The sequence below is a fragment of the Chroicocephalus ridibundus genome, chromosome 5 (genome assembly GCF_963924245.1).
Source record: "Chroicocephalus ridibundus chromosome 5, bChrRid1.1, whole genome shotgun sequence".
Lineage (NCBI taxonomy): Eukaryota > Metazoa > Chordata > Aves > Charadriiformes > Laridae > Chroicocephalus > Chroicocephalus ridibundus.
Window position 1 is genome coordinate 7068088 of NC_086288.1, and position 18358 is coordinate 7086445.

The window sequence follows — 18358 nt, forward strand, 5'->3', positions numbered from 1 at the left end:
CAGAGCAGGCGGCTACTACGTGTATTGGAGAGAGCGCTTCCCCCCCTCCCCCCACTAAAAAAGTCACTGAAAAGAAGATACATTATTCTTTGCAATAGGCATTTGTGAAGCAGAAAGAAACTCAAAGACGTTAGAGACAGAATTCTTTTGTTCTTTAGCCACAAAAAAAATAATTTCTATTTGTAACATTTGAAAGGTAGAAAAACAGAACTAGAACCTCAGCATGCTAGAGCGTGTATTGTTCACTGGAGAGAGTTTACTTTGGGAAATAAGGCTGCAGTACACTTGAAAAAAGTGTACGTGGAATGTTAAGGGGGAAAGGGATTAGTTTATTTTTGGAAACATAAAATACCTTAAACGTGCAACACAGGCTCCAGCAGAGGCTCTACTAAGAAATCAAATGAGGCTACAATTCTCTTTTTCAAGGGCCAGGGTCGCATTCTAAGTGAAGTCTTTTACCAAGATAAATAGGTGGTGTTTTCTTCGCAAACGCTTCAATGCCCTTCCTGCTTTTTCAATTGAAAATATCTTTAACGTGCAGCATAGGCATTCTAGCAGGGGGCTACTTCATCTACTACCGCGGCCTTTGAAAAAGAACTAGTCTCAATAGATTTCTTAAAGAAGCCCCCTGCTAGAGACGGTTTTGCATGTTTGAGAGAGAGAGGTGGTTTTTTTTCAAAATGTTGCTCCACTGCACTTAGTAGCATCAACCAGAACAAACTTACCGCAACAGAACAACAGAGGGGATGTAGGTATTATCACTGAAACAGCACTGCTGCTAACAGAGTTGACAAACTCAAGAAGGTATAAACAGCCCAGAACCAGTGATCTAGAAAAAACCTGTTTATTAGAAGGCAAGCTGTGCTCAAGCAGTTGCTACCAGGTTACAATATTAAAACAAATACCTTTTTTTCCATTTTACTACACTTGAATAGACCTCTAACATTTCATGACAAGATAAACTAAGTTGCATCTTCCCTTTGAGCAGGCATTTCTACTTCAAACGCAGCTCCTTTTTAAAAAAGATCAGAACTATTATATCCGTTACCTTCCCCACGTAGATCCCAGCTGTTGGCTACGGCAGTCGCAGTTCAGTGCTACAGGTACCTGCCTTCCCTTTCCCTGCTTCGCATCTACAGGCACGCTCTGCGGTTAGGTAGGAAGCAGTCCCCCCCCCCCAGCTTCGCAGACAGTCAAGGCATCGGACATGGCAACCCTCGCCAGCTTCTCGCTACTGTGACTGTTTGACAAGGCGGAAGGCTTCTAGGAACTCGTTGAAGTCGATGTTTCCATCCTTGTTGAAATCAATGCTGCGAACTAAGTCATTGATGCCATCATCTGTGAGTTCAATGTTCATGTGGGAGCTGAACAACTTCCAGGTTTGGTGGAACTCCTCAAATGAGATGAGACCTGTGGAGAAGGAAGGCACAGCCACCTCAGCACGAGTTTCACCGTGGGCCCTACTGCCAGTCAGTCCCAGCTCAGCATGCAAGGAGGGACCCTTGCTCATGTTTGATCTCTCATCCCACCCCTGCTGCCTGCATACCCTAAAGGAAGGAAGTCACTCGCTTGTAATCTTAATTTCACGTGCTGCAACTAAATTTCCTAGCGTGCAGAACACTAGCTAAAATAAAACTTAAAGCAGTAAAGAGCCATAATACAATTTGGGAGAGTAAAAGAAGGCAAAGACTGTTGTATTTTCTCTTTCGCAAGTAATTTTGTGGCAATGACTGCTTGAAAGCAGGTAAAGCTCAAGATCCTAGTATGCTGCGTTACTGTCATTGCTCTCATCACAATTTTTGTTCTGCTGAACTCCTCCCGCTGAACAAATAGTTATTAATTCTCTACGTGGACTGCACACAATCCATCAAAATACATCACATTTGTGGAAACTTGCAATGACATTTCAGAAGCTCCTGAGGCAATAACCCCAATTGAGGGAGGAGACGGACCCAAACTATAAACCATTAAATAAAAACGCCTTCATACATACTAAAGGGAGCACAAAAGTAGAATGAACACTATGCAGTGACCAACACCCCTCTTCACGCTTGCTTACCTGAATGATCTCTGTCTATGATCCTGAATATCGTCTCCAAGTTGGATCTGTTTCGATAAATCACTTCCAGCAAGCTTGACTGGATGTGCTGAAAGACAACGTGGTCACGTTCCTTCTACCCTTCTGACAGCTCTCTGCTTCCTCTGAGCAGTTACTGCAGACCTTCCCATAAATAAAAGTGTTTACTGCTCTCAAGAGTTTGCCAGCAACGCACTTGGCATTGTGTGTGACTTAAGAAACAGGTTTGTGATGACTGGGCCCTCTATGCAGCTCTGCATTATAGCACATCAGCAACCTAGCCCTTCCAAACAGCTTTTCCGCGCTAACAGAGAAGACAGTGACTTGGGCTACGTTTTTTAACAGTTGCAGAGTTGGTTTTGCTGGGTGTCATTAATAGACTGCGACTCAGAGAATTATTTTGGATTGTACAGGAACCGGAACCATCCACTCTCCTTCCGTACCATACTCGGTTCCACATGCTGGGGATCTCGTGAGCTGCTTTGCGTCATGCTTTGGTGGAAGGTGGCGAGTCCTTACCTCTTGGCTCCTCTGCTCCATGGCCAAGTCATCCAGCCAGGACTTGTACTCCAGCATGCCGTCTGCCGTACTGCGCACCAGCTGCGGCCTCAGCATTCGCCAGGGCAATCCTAGGTGCAAGACTGACTCCACTGCCGTTGCCCAGTTGCTCAGCGTGATCCTTCCTGTAAAGAAAAGGGAGAGTCATGGAGACCTCTGGGAGACGGGCAGCTGAAAGCACGTGAAGGCAAAGCTACCACCGTGGACAGCCCTCGCTTTCCTCTTCCCAGTGATTCCCATGGAGGTTCCCATCCCTGAGACGCCAGAAATGAAGGGGCTCTAGAGACCCCCCAGCCCTTCCCAAGTGACACGTGACAGACACGTCCCAGGTCATCTTTTCCAACGCTTGATCGATACTTCTGTTCTAATGGGTTCTCCTAGGACCAAGCCTAAATTGCTACACATCAGGCTAATGATCTCTTGCTTCCCTGACACCACCTCGTTACAATGCCACTCTGAGGCATTAACAGATTTCCCAACAGAGACACTGAACACAGCAAATGAGACCGACGCTGTGGCAAGGCCTGACGCAGCCTTCCCTGTGACAGTCACCGACAACTATCAGTGCGGAGCCTCCCAACCAGCGACACACTCAACTTAGCTGCTTCAATCCTGTCCTACCAGGGAATTAACCGGAGTGTCCCCCGTCTCAGATTTACCTGTATTGTCCTTATCGTAGGCCTTGAACGCGCTGATGAGGGCTGAGGTGTGAGCAAAGAGCTTTTCCCGCAAGGCTCGAAAGGCTGACTCCTCTACTCTGCTGATTCTGGAGGATGCAGAAAAGAGAGAAGCACATTAAGGACTTGCCACAAAGCGCAAGAGAAGCTGCACCTTCCCAGTCCTCTGACCTGTCTATGGATTGCCCAGACCCTCGCACAACTACTCTGCGCAGCTACAGCTGCATCTCAGTGCTCGTGACAAGGCCCTGCATGCCTGGAACGCAGTTCCCTGCAGCTGATGCATTGAATGCGGCATCAATTTGTGAAGTAATAAAGCAGAAGAGAACCTCAGCAAGGGTCAAAAGTTAAAACTTGACATTAAAAAGAGAAGCTTGAAAATCAGCAGTCTGTTAAAAAAAAACAAAAAAAACAAACCAAAAAACCCCAAAAAAACAACCCCACCCCAACCCCCAGAAAAAAAAAAGAGTCCTCTCCTGATCTGCTAACACTCCCTCCTCAACCCTTGAGCCTCCCTCAGTAATTTCTGCACAAAGTTTGAATCTTCTTCTAGCGCTATTATTTAGTAAATCAAGCTGTGAAAGTTCAGCTCTGGAGACAAACTCTTGAAACTCACAAAGTTTTCCCTTTTAGAATTTTGACTTGGTGAATACAGAGCAACTGGAAAGCCTTGCCTTTGGGTCATTGTGAGATTATGGGCTGTCTTGTTCGCTTGGTACTGAACAAAATGGGGGACAAGGTCCGGTCCCAGCTTCACGTAGGCTCCTCTGTTGCTGCCAATCTCATAGTAGTTTGAGGCTGAAAATATGGTCAGCACCTAACCTCCAGAAAAGAGAGGCGTTTACAGTCGGTACATACATATACGTGCATCAGTGAAAACAACACAACCGATCCCATCTGGAGTCAACAGACTGTGAAAGCGCTATGTTTTAGGTGGAAAAGGAAGAGCAAGGTGGCAGCTGGCCTGGAAACCTTACATTTGTGAATTCCTCGAGGGCAGCACTGGTCATATGTGGACCTGGCCACACACTGGGCTTCTGCGATTTCACCGCAGACAAGCTCCTGACAAGCTTCCACTCTCCACTGCAGTGAGCAGAGTCAAAAGTGCCCCTGTTCAAGTCACTGAAGTGATCCTGAATCTCCTGGGAGCAAAAGTTTGCTGCAGCGGCTTAGTAACACGCTTTTGTATGCCACCTTCAGAAACAGCTGCATTAAGTGGGGGTAACGGCACAAACAGGCTCAGTTCTTTTCTCAGCTACCACCCGCAAGGACATACTGCCAACACAACAGATGCCCCCGACAGAGCACGTGGCTCTAGACTGTCCTGACCTAAGACCTCAGCTGGGAACACGCTTGAGTTACTCCCACTAAGGCTGTCCAACAATTTTGCGTGTACATAACAGAGCCCCAGTGGAAGAAATACAGAGCTGAGACAAGCCCCTGCAGAACCCCCACCCTGGCAGGACGGAAACCCGAGGACCCTTCATGCAATCCCCCTCACCGACCTTCCGGTTGTGGCAGAACTCGTAGCCCTCTTGCTTGCACTCGTGGGAGCGGATGAGGAACTGCAAGTTGTACTTCTCAAGGATCTTCCCTGTCACGTCAGGCCCAAAGTAGCAGCCACCACCTCGCACCGTATTTACTCTGCAGCCCTCTTGAGGCATGGGGTCACTCCAGAGAACGTCTAAAATCTGAAACGATTGGAAGAGTTCACTGAATAAAGTGTACCCAGCAGATACCACCCGTCAAAGTTTACTAAGCAAATACAGCGCTATCTCTGAATCCCTCCCTGGGCTGCTGCCATTACCATAGGGCAGGGGAGCAAATGTTTCCAGCATCCCAGCTGAACCACCACACTGCTTCGCAGGACTGTCGCTTCACTGGTCCACCACAGAGGTGGTGATATTGTTGGCCTGGAGCTAGGGGTGCATCCGAAGTGCCTGAGGGTGTCCATAAATCAGGCCCGTTACAAGCTTCCCTTTTGCTGCCTCTAAGATTTCCAAGAGCCTTGCCTGTCTTCCTCCATCCCAAAACGCAGGTCCCAGGGCAAGAATACCCAGCAGACCCCGAGGCCACGAGCAGGCTTAGTATTAAACTCTTTGGCTCTCTAGCCAGGACATTCTGCAGCCTCCAGTAATGTAAGTACCGACTCAGTAACCACTATTTGGATTAAAGTTTAATCTCTTTAACCCTGACCTCAATATACGGCTTTATGCTGATAAGGTGTGCAGTGCCGGGATGTCATATGCCATGTGAAGTAAGTGACGATGGTTTCAGAGCACACAGAAGGGACTTAAAGACAGTCTGGTCTAACACAAACGGGAAACCAAGTTCCCAGGCTCTGACCTGCCTAGCAGTCTACTCGCAGTGCTCCCCAGCTAAAACTACAAATGCGGTCTGCTCTTACCACCCAAGATCGCAACTCGCTCCTTAACTCCACCGTGCGAAGCAGCAAAAACCTCTCTGCAGAGAGGTCTGTGCACTGACTCACAGACTTTATGCTGAGATTCCTCATAACAGAGAACAAACCTGCGAGAGACACCCACAGCCCACCGAGCTCAGAGCCCCGCTTAGACTACTCGCCTGCTTCCACTCCTCCTGGCGAGTCCAGCACGGCCCATCCAAATCCGTCAAGGAGACTACGCTGGAATAGGTGAGCTCCTCCTCCTCCGACTCACTGATGTCCACCAGCCGTCGGCACCACTCGATTTGCTCCTGCACCGTCTGCCGGACCCACCTGGAGAACTCCAGTTTGTTGGCCATGCTGGGAGCCTCGGTCGGCCGGGGCTGCGGACATAAACTGAGGGCTGCCTCGTTCCCTGCTGGGTCAGCTTCTACTTTGCTCTCCCCATTTATTTCCTGTATTTCCACATTTCTATTCGACTCCTTTCTTTTTTTCCCTCTTAATACAGATATAAACTGAAAGAGGTAAAAAAGAAAAGAGAGATGGTCACCCTACTTGGAAACCTGCATCTCCAGTTCTAATATCTTCCGCTGGTAGACTGTCAAGTGACCCAAACCTCCAAGCCCGAATTCCCTTTGGTGCCATCAAACACCGATTAATCATGTGAGATTACTAGTGCTGTCCTCTCGGATGTGCCATTCTTGGTTTACAGCTGGGGCCCCACGTCCATCCTGACTACAGATCTATCTCTTCTTCATTGACTTTATGCTGCTAGACGTTACACAAAAGGTAGAGTACATGGATTTCATCTGCAATGGGAACCAGGCAGCAGAATGAGGGAAGGAGTAATGAGTAATGCAAGTGCTTGTCAGTACATTTGGAGAAGGGAAGTAGTATTTCTCAACTCGAAAATGAAGCAGAGACAAGTTAAATGACTTATCAAAATCCTTCTGGAAATCTAGGGGGGAAAAACAGGCTAAGGAATTGTGGGACAAAGTCTCATCATCACTGTGTTTTTACAGTCGGCACTAGCACATCTATTTACCCATGCCATTACCTGCCAGTTCCCTGGCTACGATCCGTACATCCTCCAGAAGCCAAGAAAGCTTCTTCCCTTCACACCTCCTGCACACACACACTATTAAACCCAAGCAATCCACGCCAAGCCTGTACTTAAACACAGTTTGTCTAGGAATGCCATCCGTTTGATTTGTCTTGTCAACAGCCAAGCTGACGTGTAGAAATAAGCTCCTCACCGCAAATCAGCAACACTCGTGTCTCTTGCAATATCTAGGAAATAAAACCTACTTTGTTCCTTTGAATTTTCTCAAGCATGTCCAGGTCAGTGGTGTCAGAGATGCCCCCATGTATAACGAGGACTTTCTGATCAATCAGGGTGGCCAGGGGGAGCCAGCAGAAAACATTCTGAATCATCTTCAAGATTTTCTTCCCATGCACCTAGGAGGACAGGTCAGAAAGGAAAAGATGAAGCTTCAAGCCTTCAAAGTCCACGTCTCACGTGGTAAAGGAGACACAAACATGCCTACCTTGTATTTTTGCATTACTTCCTTGGTGAAACCGTAGCTAAAGGGACAGGAGAAAGGAAGTTCAGTGGGATTTCACAGCGACCCCCTTGACATCACTATCATCCCCGCACAGCACCCGTACCGTAAGTTGACCATGTGGTCCTCATGGTTCCCGCGGTTGAGATGAACCTCCTTTGGATAGATCAAGAGGAAGGTAAAGAGGATGATGAGGATCTCGAGGGACTGTTTGCCTCTGTCTACAAAGTCCCCGTTGAACACGTAGGACTTGGAAGGGGAAGGAAGGCCATTCTGTAAAAGCAAGGAACACATGGGTGTTACAAGAGAGGCCTCCCCTTGAGCTCCGTATATCTCCCCGCCCCAACTGCACGTTCTGTCACTCCTGTCCCAGGTTACCTGGTAGAGTAGATCCTGACTCTTATTTTTATTCTATAGGCTCCTAGTGGGAGGAATGCACCGAGAAGTGAAAGCTGGCAGTCAGGAAGAGTTGCCAATGGTACAGCACTTAGAAAAACGCCCAGTGGCACTTCCGAAATGTCCATGTATATCAGATTTCAAAGTCAGCAAAGGAGCAAGCTGCTGCTTTGTGAAGCCATTTAAAAAAAAAAATCAAATTGACCTAGAGAATTGCATGTGAAGGGTCCAATTTTGCAAACACTTCTCAGCATGACCCACGCGATACCTCTCACAATGCCTGGCCAGCCTCCCTCTCCAAATACAGTGCCTACCTTATAAAATATGAGGAACAAGTCATCCAGCTGGCCGTGCAAGTCTCCTAACAGGCACAAAAAGACAAGTCACAGTATATTTACCTTTAACTTAAACAGACACCAATAAATCACTTCCTATGAAGTATCTCTATGAATTAAGAAGCACTGAAATATTTTGGGAAGTTCAGGGTACGAGTTTCCTTACGCTGAGTCAATGTGCCCGAAGGAAAAGGACACGATGTAAAGGCTTGAATTGAAGCCTCGGAAGGACAGCAAAAAACCTACACCAGCTTATGAAGGCTCTGATTTAGAAGCTTTGTTCAGTTACGATGACACAACATGGCACAAGAAACAGAGTTTACACATTACATGGGAGAAAGCTTTGCGTACAAAATAATAATCAAACTAAATTCTCCTTTAATATGTTATTGGAGAGAGAGATTTGTTTTCCAGAAGCTGAGTGCCTGCAAAAGTCTGTGCTAAGTATATATTTTTCAGGAATATCTCAAAGTTTAAACATCAGTTTTAGGGTAGGAAAATAACGGTGAAAAGCTTCGTCTCTTTCAAGTTTACTTGATAGGACTCAAAGACATGTTAGTATTCTGGATCTGAATTCATACACTGCTGCTAATGAAAACAGCCAAAACAGCTCCAGGATTTGGTTGTTTAAATAATCCCAGGCCACGGAACAGGACAGAAAATGACTGAGTTTTGAGGCCAGTCCTCGAGCGGGTGCAGTTTCTGCGATTTAGCTAAATGGCTCCAAGTTTGGGGTGACAAAACAAAGACTGATTTGAATCCAGTTAAAGAATTCATTAAACCTTTGCTATAATGCGTAACAATTTTAAGAGCCACAGGCTATCATTATCACCCTTCCTCTTCCCTTAAACAAACGTACATCTGTTCATACCTCCTCCTCTCCTTGCGTTTTTATAATCACCGCGACAGCACCACTGCTACAGCAGGCTACAGAAGCTGAACGCTACCATCTAGGGGCAGGGTTTGTTAATGATGTATCCCAAAATCTCTCGTGGAAGCCAAATGCAGACTACAGACCGAGAAAACCACCTTCCTCCAACACCCCTATCCCGTTCCGCACCAAGCAGAAATAGGGCCATGCTCCCTCCAGTCTTCAGCCTAGTCTTCCCAGCAGCTCAAATACAGCATCGTAGGGTAAACTGGGATATTTTAGATGGCCCCAGTTGCCTCTCAGTGCAACAGACGTTTTGCTTACGGACTGAATTTATGCTCCACGCTCAGTACAGAGGAGGGCATCATGCTTACGCTACCATTTTATAGCTTTCCCAACCCTTCCACGTGAGCGTTATGCCCCAGAGACTGTGCAGTGCCCTCCCACCCAGACATACCGCACACAGTGACCTCCTCACTATAGCAGGTGGAGACATGACTGATGTTTGGCAACTGCTTGAGGTGCTTCCTGGTCTCGTGAAGAAGGTTTAAGACATAGCGAGCGTGGAGCTGCTACTAGGAGAAAGCGAAGGTATTAAAAGCAGGAAATCAGTGACTTCTGAACAGCAGCGCAGTTCTGTCTGCAAAGGCCCCAAGGCCCCACCACCATAGCCTGGATGGTAGAAACTGTGACGACAGTCAGTGCTGACCTATGGGCTTAAAAACAAGACAAGGCAAACACCACCTCCTAGAGCAGCAGAAATTCCAGCCCGGTATCACAGGTAAGAAGCTGCTCCTCTAAATCTTTCTTAGCCTTGGTATCACAGGTAAGAAGCTGCTCCTCTAGATCTTTCTTAGCCTTGGTATCACAGGTAAGAAGCTGCTCCTCTAGATCTTTCTTAGCCTTCTCCACAGTAAACTAGGCCGCGGGCCGCTGTATGTCCTGCAGAAATACGCTCGCTCAAAGCCAGGGTGTAGGCATTTAATTTTAGTCAAGACACTAGAGATCTTTGTTTTAAAAGTCATTTTGTTAGAAGAAGGGATATTTTGGCCGATTTTGCAGTTCAGCACCTTGACTGAGGGATGGCAGCAGAGCCCCGCCATTGTACCTACCAGGACTTGTCTCGTTAGCGCTGCTGAATTGGCACTGGTTTGCCTCATCAAAAAAATCACATTTTAAATATGGAGCAAAGTTGCATGGGACAAAACATAATCTTAATCAGCTGTTTCCATCTCGGCCATCCTATACGTTTTTATAAATTGAGGAATTGCAACCAAAAATGACAGAATGTTTTAACACAGACTGTTGTTGGTTTTTTCCCTTTTAAAATGAAATTCAGGTTAATATTGGTACACACCTACGAAAATTTTTCCATTTTGTCAAAACTGCAAAAGCGTTCCTATGGCAGGGGGAAATACCATATTATTTCCATCCCCCTTTGCTTAATAGCCTGCCGGTTCGTTGTACTCCAACCAGCTCAGCTTGTTAGGAGGGCTAAAACTAAATTATCTATCCTGCATCGCTGCGCAGAGAATGGGAAAGCGTGGTTCCTTTTCGGATCCTTACTTGTTTCTGTTTGAAAGCTTCCAGCAAGGCGGTCGCATGGTCAGGAAGGAGTGGGAAAGAGAGACGGGGTCCAGTGTACGTGTCTGGCACCTCCATAGATTCATAGTCACAGTATTTTTCCAGCTCTGCCTCTTTAAAGCTTTCCCCACTTATGAACATGCGACTGATAAAATCCCCTGGATGGCAGATTGGTCGGGTTTTTTTAAAAGAGAAAGAGATAAGAAAAAGTTAAGTTGGCTCAATACACTATTATAGTAATTTGCTAAAGCAAAGCTGTTTGGTCAGGCTAGAGCTCACAAGCAATGGCAGCGGCAGAGACTAGGCTCCCTAGTTTGACACCGCTACAGGATTTGCAGTGGGGAAAAGGCGTCGGGGACAAGTTTCCATGCGCTATGTGTCAGGTAGCGCTGGCAGCTACGCTGGTGTCTGCGGAACTCTGGGAGAGCCAGGTGGACATTGGTTGCCATGGCTAATTGAAATCTTATTTTCAATGACATGCAAAAGCAAACTGGATAATAAGGGACTGTCTCCTACGCCCCACTGTTCTTTTCTAAGCTTGTACCTACATTCTCAGTGTTGCACCACATTTGTATAAATACGCATTACTTTTTATTGCTGTAACATCTCAGAGCCCAACTCAAGGAACAGGACATTATTGGCCTGTTTTATATAGACACAAAAAAAATCTTCCCCAACAGAGCTTTACTGTAAAATATGGGGGGGGGGGGGTGAGAAAAAGCATAGCAGTTTGAAAGGAAGGAGCGAGGACTTCAGCAGGTTATGATCAGCAAAATAGTTAATTTTGACTTACTACCATCAGATTTCAGAGCTAAGCTCATTAGCAAGTTCGCAGCACTGAGAAATAAAATATAATGCCCTCTACAGATTCAGGAAGATACTCTATTGGTTCCCACAGCATTTCTCCATCCCCACCATGCCCCACTTATAAGTGAGAGACTAAATATAAATAAAGTAGACACCCTAGAGCACACTTCCCTAAAGATGGATTTTCTTGCTTCAGAAACGGACTCTGCAAAGCCCTGGTTACCAGGGATCACTGAAAAAAAAAAAGGCAGATTTCTAATACTGCTCTTAGCACACATACTGACTTTTTATTCCCCCCTTCCAGCTCCTAAGGAGCAGGAATTGCCCCACATCCCTCGCACAGCTCTGACAGTCTCCAGACAATTCACTCCCTATCCAAATTCCTGATGCCATCGCTCTTTAGACTCTCTTGGCCCCCGCTTTGGCATGCTGAAGGGCCAGCACCGGGCAGTGAATCAATACAGGGTGCAGCCTTCTGAGCTGCTGGTGCCACATCTACAAACGGCACATAGAAACTTACTCTCTTTACTGCTGCTGGGCGTGAAGTGGTCCATGAGGTAACTGAAGAAGTTGTGAAGCTGCAACAAGAGGGAGAGCCCATCATCATTCACCCTGCAATGAAATTCTGCAGAGCGGCAACTTAAGGTGATCTTTCTGGAAGTAGTGTCTGTGCCCTTCTCATGTTGTCTGGCATGTACAACAAATCGTACCGTACCAATTCTAGTTTTAAATATCTCATGATAAAGTCAAAAAAGCAGCTTTACCTTCAGCCATACAGACAGAAGTACACCTGTAAGCCCTCCCTGTCCCTGCCTGACAGCAAGGCAACTATATAAGAGAATATTCATCAAATTTTAAGTCTAACAAACCAACTAGGCTTACCTATTGTGTTCAGACATAAGCAGGCAGGAAATCAATAGGCTAAAAAGGGGGCAGGAAACCCAGTTCTTAGCCCACTGAAGCACTTACAGGGTTACCAGCCAGTAGCCAGAAAGGGGTGAGTCTGCGGCACAAAAACCACCCTTCTATGTGTTTTCCTACATACTCTTTTCTTTGGCCCCTTACCTTGATCTGATCCTGCTCGCAGGCATACTCAATGGATTGAAAAATTCTCCAGGTGCAACGTCGGCGCATTTCCAGCCGAGCAACGTAGCGCCGATACCACTGTTGGATCAAAACGGCTGCCTTGAAAGCTAGAGGACGAAAAGAGAACCAGCCTGCTGAGCTGCAGATACCCTGACACCGCTCGTTACCCAACCCTGAAAATTGAAGAGGGACCTTTCTTTTTTAGGAGAAAGTTTTCAGGAAAGGTGTTCTGATACCTAAATATTAAGGATAAAACACACTCACTTCTTTTCACCATATTGCAAGAGGTTGATCCGACCCTGCCTGACCAGAGACCTCTGAAGCAATTCTAAACCATCGCTACTGGCTCCTCAGCACCAGTGTTAACAACAACTTATTAGGGCCTAAAGATCCAAACACATTCTTCAGTAGTAATAGGCAATTTCCTCCCTTTCTGTCTACCTTGATGATTTTCATGTCTGTCTGACAGCCTAGGTACTCGGACTTCAGGAAACTAGAGATTTGACTGAGGCCACACAAGGAGCTGGGGGAAAGCAAGACATCGAGTCCCCTTCCAGAGCCTTAAAAATACGGTGTTTGTCTGCCTTCGTCTTAGCCAAATAAATACTTCAGCTTTTACAGTTCTGGACAAACTTCAGAAGCTATCTATTCTAGCATAAATGTTAATGTACCATTACCTTGGAATAAAAATAATGACAAAATTAATACCACAGTGAAAAGACAGAGACAGATCTTTGGACACTTAATGGCACAGAAACAACGAAATGCTGGGAATTTCCAGGTGCCTGGTACGGTTCAATGCACAGCCAGCACTGGAATCTTCCCTCCAAGTGATGGTTGTTTACCCTGGTCTTTAAAACATAACCATTCCTCCGCATATCCCCAATTCCAGTGTTCTTCATTAAAAGATTATTTCAGATCGGCTGTATGCGTATTTAAAATGAAGTACATTGGTGCGGTTTCCCATTTCTTTTTTCGTGTTCTGCCAGGGAACTTAATGTACTACCTTTAGAAACTCTTCCATCCTCCTTAGCGGCTCTGGACCCCGTTTGGACCGCCGAGTTACTTTACAGCACTTTGCCAGCCAACTCTGCTACTTGGCATCTCTCTTTTGTCCCTTCCTGTTCGTTTATGGAGCCCTACCCTAGAGCCCTACGTTTAAAACATTTTCTAGCGACGCTTCTCTGTGTCACCTTTAGCTGAGGGAGGGACAACGGCTCTATCTACTGGCTGGCCCCAAAATCAAATGGAGATGGCAGAGTTAGAGTTAGGCCCGCTGCAGAAGCTTGTATTCCCTTGGCATCTGGTTTGTGAGAGCACTTCCACATTGACCAAAACAGGGAGAGCAATGTGGGGTGTGGGGTAGAAAAACTTTATTAAAAAGAAGGAAATTCCCCACGCGTACCCCAAAGGCTGCTGAGTGCTGGCAAGAGACAAAGAGGTGACATTAATTCAATTAGCTTGCATTAATTGTATAACGTAAACCACCCTCCATGTACTTGAGCAGGAAACGTTGACCTTTGCCTAAAGAAGATATCCTGATGGCTTAGTTATCGAAAATAATAATCCTTCTAAATTACGTTACTGTTACAGCACTAGGAGCAGCAGAACACAAAAAGGGAAGAGCGATCGCTGTTGTGCAGCTGGGGAACAGAGTCGCGGTGAAGTCATGGGCAAGAAGGTAAGACTTGGCTGGCCTTAATTCAAAAATAACTAATGTATTGCTTGCCTCGGCCTTATATCTTGTTGAGATAATGCTTACTGATCTGCTGGGCTACAAAAAAATAAGAGGCCAACTTTTTTTTCTGCATTTTGGTGCTCGCGGTGCTACCTCTTCAAGCCTCCTTTGTAACAGACCCAAAAACAGCTGCCTTACTCCCTGTACAGTAATTTGCCTGGCACGTAACCAGAATCACAGTCACAATCATTCTCTAAAATAAACAATTTCTGTATTCCCCTAAGAGCAGACAAACGCCCAGTTACTGCGGTAGGAGTCAGATGTATTTCAGCTGAATCCCAAGCAGAAATTCACAGTTATGACTCCACATATACCAGTGAAAACTAGGTCCTTTGAAACATGAAAAATAAAATCCGTGAAAAGCTCGTTATCAAGCGCACAGCGAGCGTATATACCACCATCCACAGCATTTTAAGCTCCAGTTGGGCAAAGCACTGGGTTTTTTACTTTACTTTTACAGAGACTGACTCTGCAACTGAAAAAGCCGGCTATTCTAATTTACCAGCTTACCCGTGTGAGTTTCATCTGGCAGAGTTTGTACTAGTTTAGGAAAAAATAATAAAAAAGATAAAGAAAGAGATTTATCCACATTTTCTGAGGATCCAAGCAGTAAACCGAATCTTACATCGTGGTACAAGGTACTGAACGCACACCAAAGTGGCAGCACTCAAACCAAAAGATGCCTGTTCGTGCTAGCAGTGTAGTTCACGAATCAGGTTACAGGAGGGAGTCAGCATCCTCTCTCGGGTTCCCCATCCCCTTCTTCACTCAAGTGCGGGGCCGATTTAACACTGGCTACACTTTCCATAGGGAACAGCCTCTGGGCCTTGTACAACAGGGACAGGACACCGCCTGGCACGTTATACTTGGGTGGAAAGTCCTAAGCAGCTCCACATCCGCAGATCTGAAGGATTTTGAGAACCAGATGCAATAAATTCCAAGAGGTTTTACTGTCGTGGGAAACTGTTGATGAGGTATCACATCTAATGCAGAGTTTCAAACAAGAAACTAGTTTTATGTTACACTTGGTTTGTTATAGACAAGCTGTTATCATAAAATAGTCCTGAACTCTTCGTGAAAGTCCACGGTTCTCTGGCGTTCTAGGCGATAGACAAGCCTAACCTACTGTTAAAAAAGGTGGAGTTTTTCAACAAAGAAAATTTACAAACAAAAAAGGCTGAGTCGCAACAGTATCCCTGCTTTCTTCATTTCTAAATGCAATCGCTGTTTTTCATTTCTGTTTACAGTCGTCTGTTTACTTTTTTACACTTCCTTATGTGTAAAGTCTCACTCATAAGCTCCCTTTGCTCCATAGCAGACCTAAGCACACACCCAGAAAACTGATACTGTCATACAGAGGGTTTCATAAAAATAAATCATTACAGCTTTGGGAGCCATAAAAAAGTCTAGATTATTAGCAGAGATCAAGAGCATTGCGCCGAGGTATTTAGAAAAAAAAGCACACTTTTTTGTTTTTCAGCTTTTCTTAGCCACGCCGTCTTACCTTCTTTAGAACCGAATTTATTTTGGCTTTGCTAATGTTTCTGCTTTATCAGCCCTGCGCCACTAACACAGACTTTAAAAACAGAGTCCACCAGAAGCAGCGGGGTGATACCACCTATCTCGCTGTCAGCACATGGCAGGACGCGCATTAGCCAGCAATTGATTAATCCATCGGATGTTAGTTCTAACAGAACTGCTTTTTGCGGCTTCCTTTCTGGTCAGGTTTTGATCGATTTTAATCTAATCCTGGTCTAAATAGCTAAAGGTCTAAATAGCTGTTATTTTCTCAAGCCTGTTAGTCTTCCGCCTGACAGCTGAGACTCCTTGTTGCAGAATGCTGAAAGATATCACCTTCCCTCAATACTATCTAAAGAAACAGGTAACTCGGAAAAGAAACACATCCACTGCAATCTCCCAACAGCACGTGCAGGGGCAGGCAGGAAAAGATTACTTTTCAAAAAATCACTCACCATTTTCAGACTTCTGCAGGGAGTACTTGTAGTTGGCATTCACAGAACTACCAGATCCCATGTTCTCCAACCAGCGCCCCTAGAACGTTGCAGACTGGCCCGGTATCACCAAAACCACGAGAGGGATGCAGGAAAGACCATTCGGCCAGAATCAAAACAGCTGCAACATGTTCCACGGTGACGAGAATCTATAATTAAATATGTTAACACTTAAGATCAACAAGCAGGTGTACATCTTCCACTACCAGTTTTTTTTTTTCAGCTACTTTGTTGTCTTCTAGACAATCCGAGATGAGGATTTCTGTCTCACTGTTTCAAATTTCAAGTCAGCTGTATGAATGGGAATCATTTCAGCACCTTTCTTAATTGCATAAAAATAGCAAGAGGTTGCATATCTAGGTACGATAATTGTATGGTAAATGTATAAATCAGGCATTCATGTAGTCTCATAATGCTTCACGTGCCTAATTTTAGGCTCCTGTCTCTTAGCAATACGGCAGTTTTTGAGCCGAGCCTTCATTTCAGATGCTACAATAAAAGGGATCTCCGAATCCTCACGCTACCTCCTCCTTCCTCATGCATACCTGAAGCACCCGGATGAAGGTGCTAAAACACTGCACATGACTGCAGTTGTACGCTGTATAGGAAAAAAAAAAAAAAAAAAAAAAGAACAACCAACGTTTTTCAATACTGATCAGGAACCATAAAAGTAATTAAGTCGATTCCTTAACAATCGGCATATGCAGGCAAATATTCGAGCATATAGCCATCTGTGAAGGATAACTCTCATTTATGAGGGTTGAACCCTCAGATGGTATTTAAATCTATTTGCAGTACAACAGCTAGAGATGACGTAAGTCTAAAATAACAATTAGCTATCATAAGAAAATAATCAGCTTTGTTAAACACTGCTTTCCTTCAGCTCGAGGACGTGCTTGAGTGTGGGAGCGTATTGTACCATCAGTTGCTTACATCCTGGCCAGTATAAAAGGACAGGACAGACAGACTTTTGTAACCTCACTGCTGCGGAAAGCTCTGGTCAGAGCACACGGCTCCTATTTCAATATGAGGTCAAACTCTAAAATCTCTCACTTTGAGGACAAACAGAATTTCATCCGCAGTCAGACATCCGCAGTCGTGTACTACTGCCAAAGCAGTCCCAGGCTGCTCGCATAAGAATTATACAGGTTTTTATTCTAACCCAGAACCAGGGGAGGAGAAAGCTGAGCCAGGGAGGGAAGAAAATTAACACCTGTAAAAATGTTAACTCTGGTGCTAGCAAGAGACCACAGCTCAAAGGATTTGGAAGGGCCAGGACAGCATGACTACAGAGGCACTTCTCCCCGGCAGCGGGAAAAGTCCTCCTTTTCTCACTTCCTGCAGTCCTTTTGCCTCCTTCAATCTCTTTCCACCTAACCCACATCTTTCCTCTCAAAATAGCTGCAGATCTGCACAAACGTTAATTGAAGGAACACGTCTGGTGTTGTATAAGGTGCACGTGCACAGTGTTTGCTCTGGAAGATGAGCCGTGCGAAGCAGCGTTTCATCGCGGAAAGTTTCTAAGGCAGATGAAATGGTGAAATTCTCTACCTTGACCAGGAAGCCAAATTTCACAATGGCATCTTCACGCTAACTGGGTGACGCAACAGGAGGAAATGTAGCAATGCTCTCAACAAAATACCGGTCGCTCTAGTTTTATTCTAACAACGTTATTTCATATCGGTGTCAAAAATGGCCTGAAATCACTGCTGAATTATGCCCAATTACATGCGGTGCTTTATGGCCTTTGTGATAAAATAATGACAACTTTTGAGATTATCAACTACTCAAATGGACAATTGCACCTAGAAATGAGGATCCCTAGCATTTAAGGCTCTTATTTGTAACCTCCCGTACAAGGCAAACCCCATTTCGAGACAAACAAATTTTCAAGCTCAGAATTCCTCAGTGTATACTTGTAACTCCCATCTGTTTCTATTCAAAGACACAAATCTGAAGATTTCACGAGTATTAGCTACCCAGGAAGCAAGGATACAAACAATTCACTCTTTATCGGGAGCTCGCTTTAGAAACAGTGATCCCCGAGTGTGGTATAACCTGGCAGGGCAGCCTGAAACAGTGTGAGGCAGGTTCCTTTCAGATGAAACGACACGAGAAGGAACGCTCCAGCTACTAATGGGGGTTCAGGTCACAGGACCAGATTTAAGCCAGTCCCAAGAAAAAACCCTGAAACGTCGTTAGTGTTAGCAACTGTTCCTCCACGCGGGAGGTCAACACAGCCTGCGTGTCT

General features: G+C 45.4%; 1 protein-coding gene across 1 annotated transcript; it reads right to left on the reverse strand.

Annotated features, from left to right (window-relative positions):
* Positions 1 to 968: 968 nt before the first annotated feature.
* PPEF2 (protein phosphatase with EF-hand domain 2) lies at positions 969 to 16129 on the reverse strand. The gene is made up of 16 exons (XM_063336165.1): positions 16069 to 16129; positions 12337 to 12530; positions 11792 to 11849; positions 10447 to 10622; positions 9338 to 9452; positions 7989 to 8035; positions 7385 to 7551; positions 7264 to 7300; positions 7025 to 7174; positions 5896 to 6231; positions 4818 to 5003; positions 3987 to 4129; positions 3295 to 3401; positions 2597 to 2760; positions 2060 to 2147; positions 969 to 1410 (listed from the first exon to the last, which is right to left on the reverse strand). Exons 1-16 carry the CDS (start codon positions 16127 to 16129, stop codon positions 1232 to 1234), a joined length of 2208 nt encoding a protein of 735 aa, XP_063192235.1. The 3' UTR covers positions 969 to 1231.
* Between the last annotated feature and the right edge of the window lie 2229 nt (positions 16130 to 18358).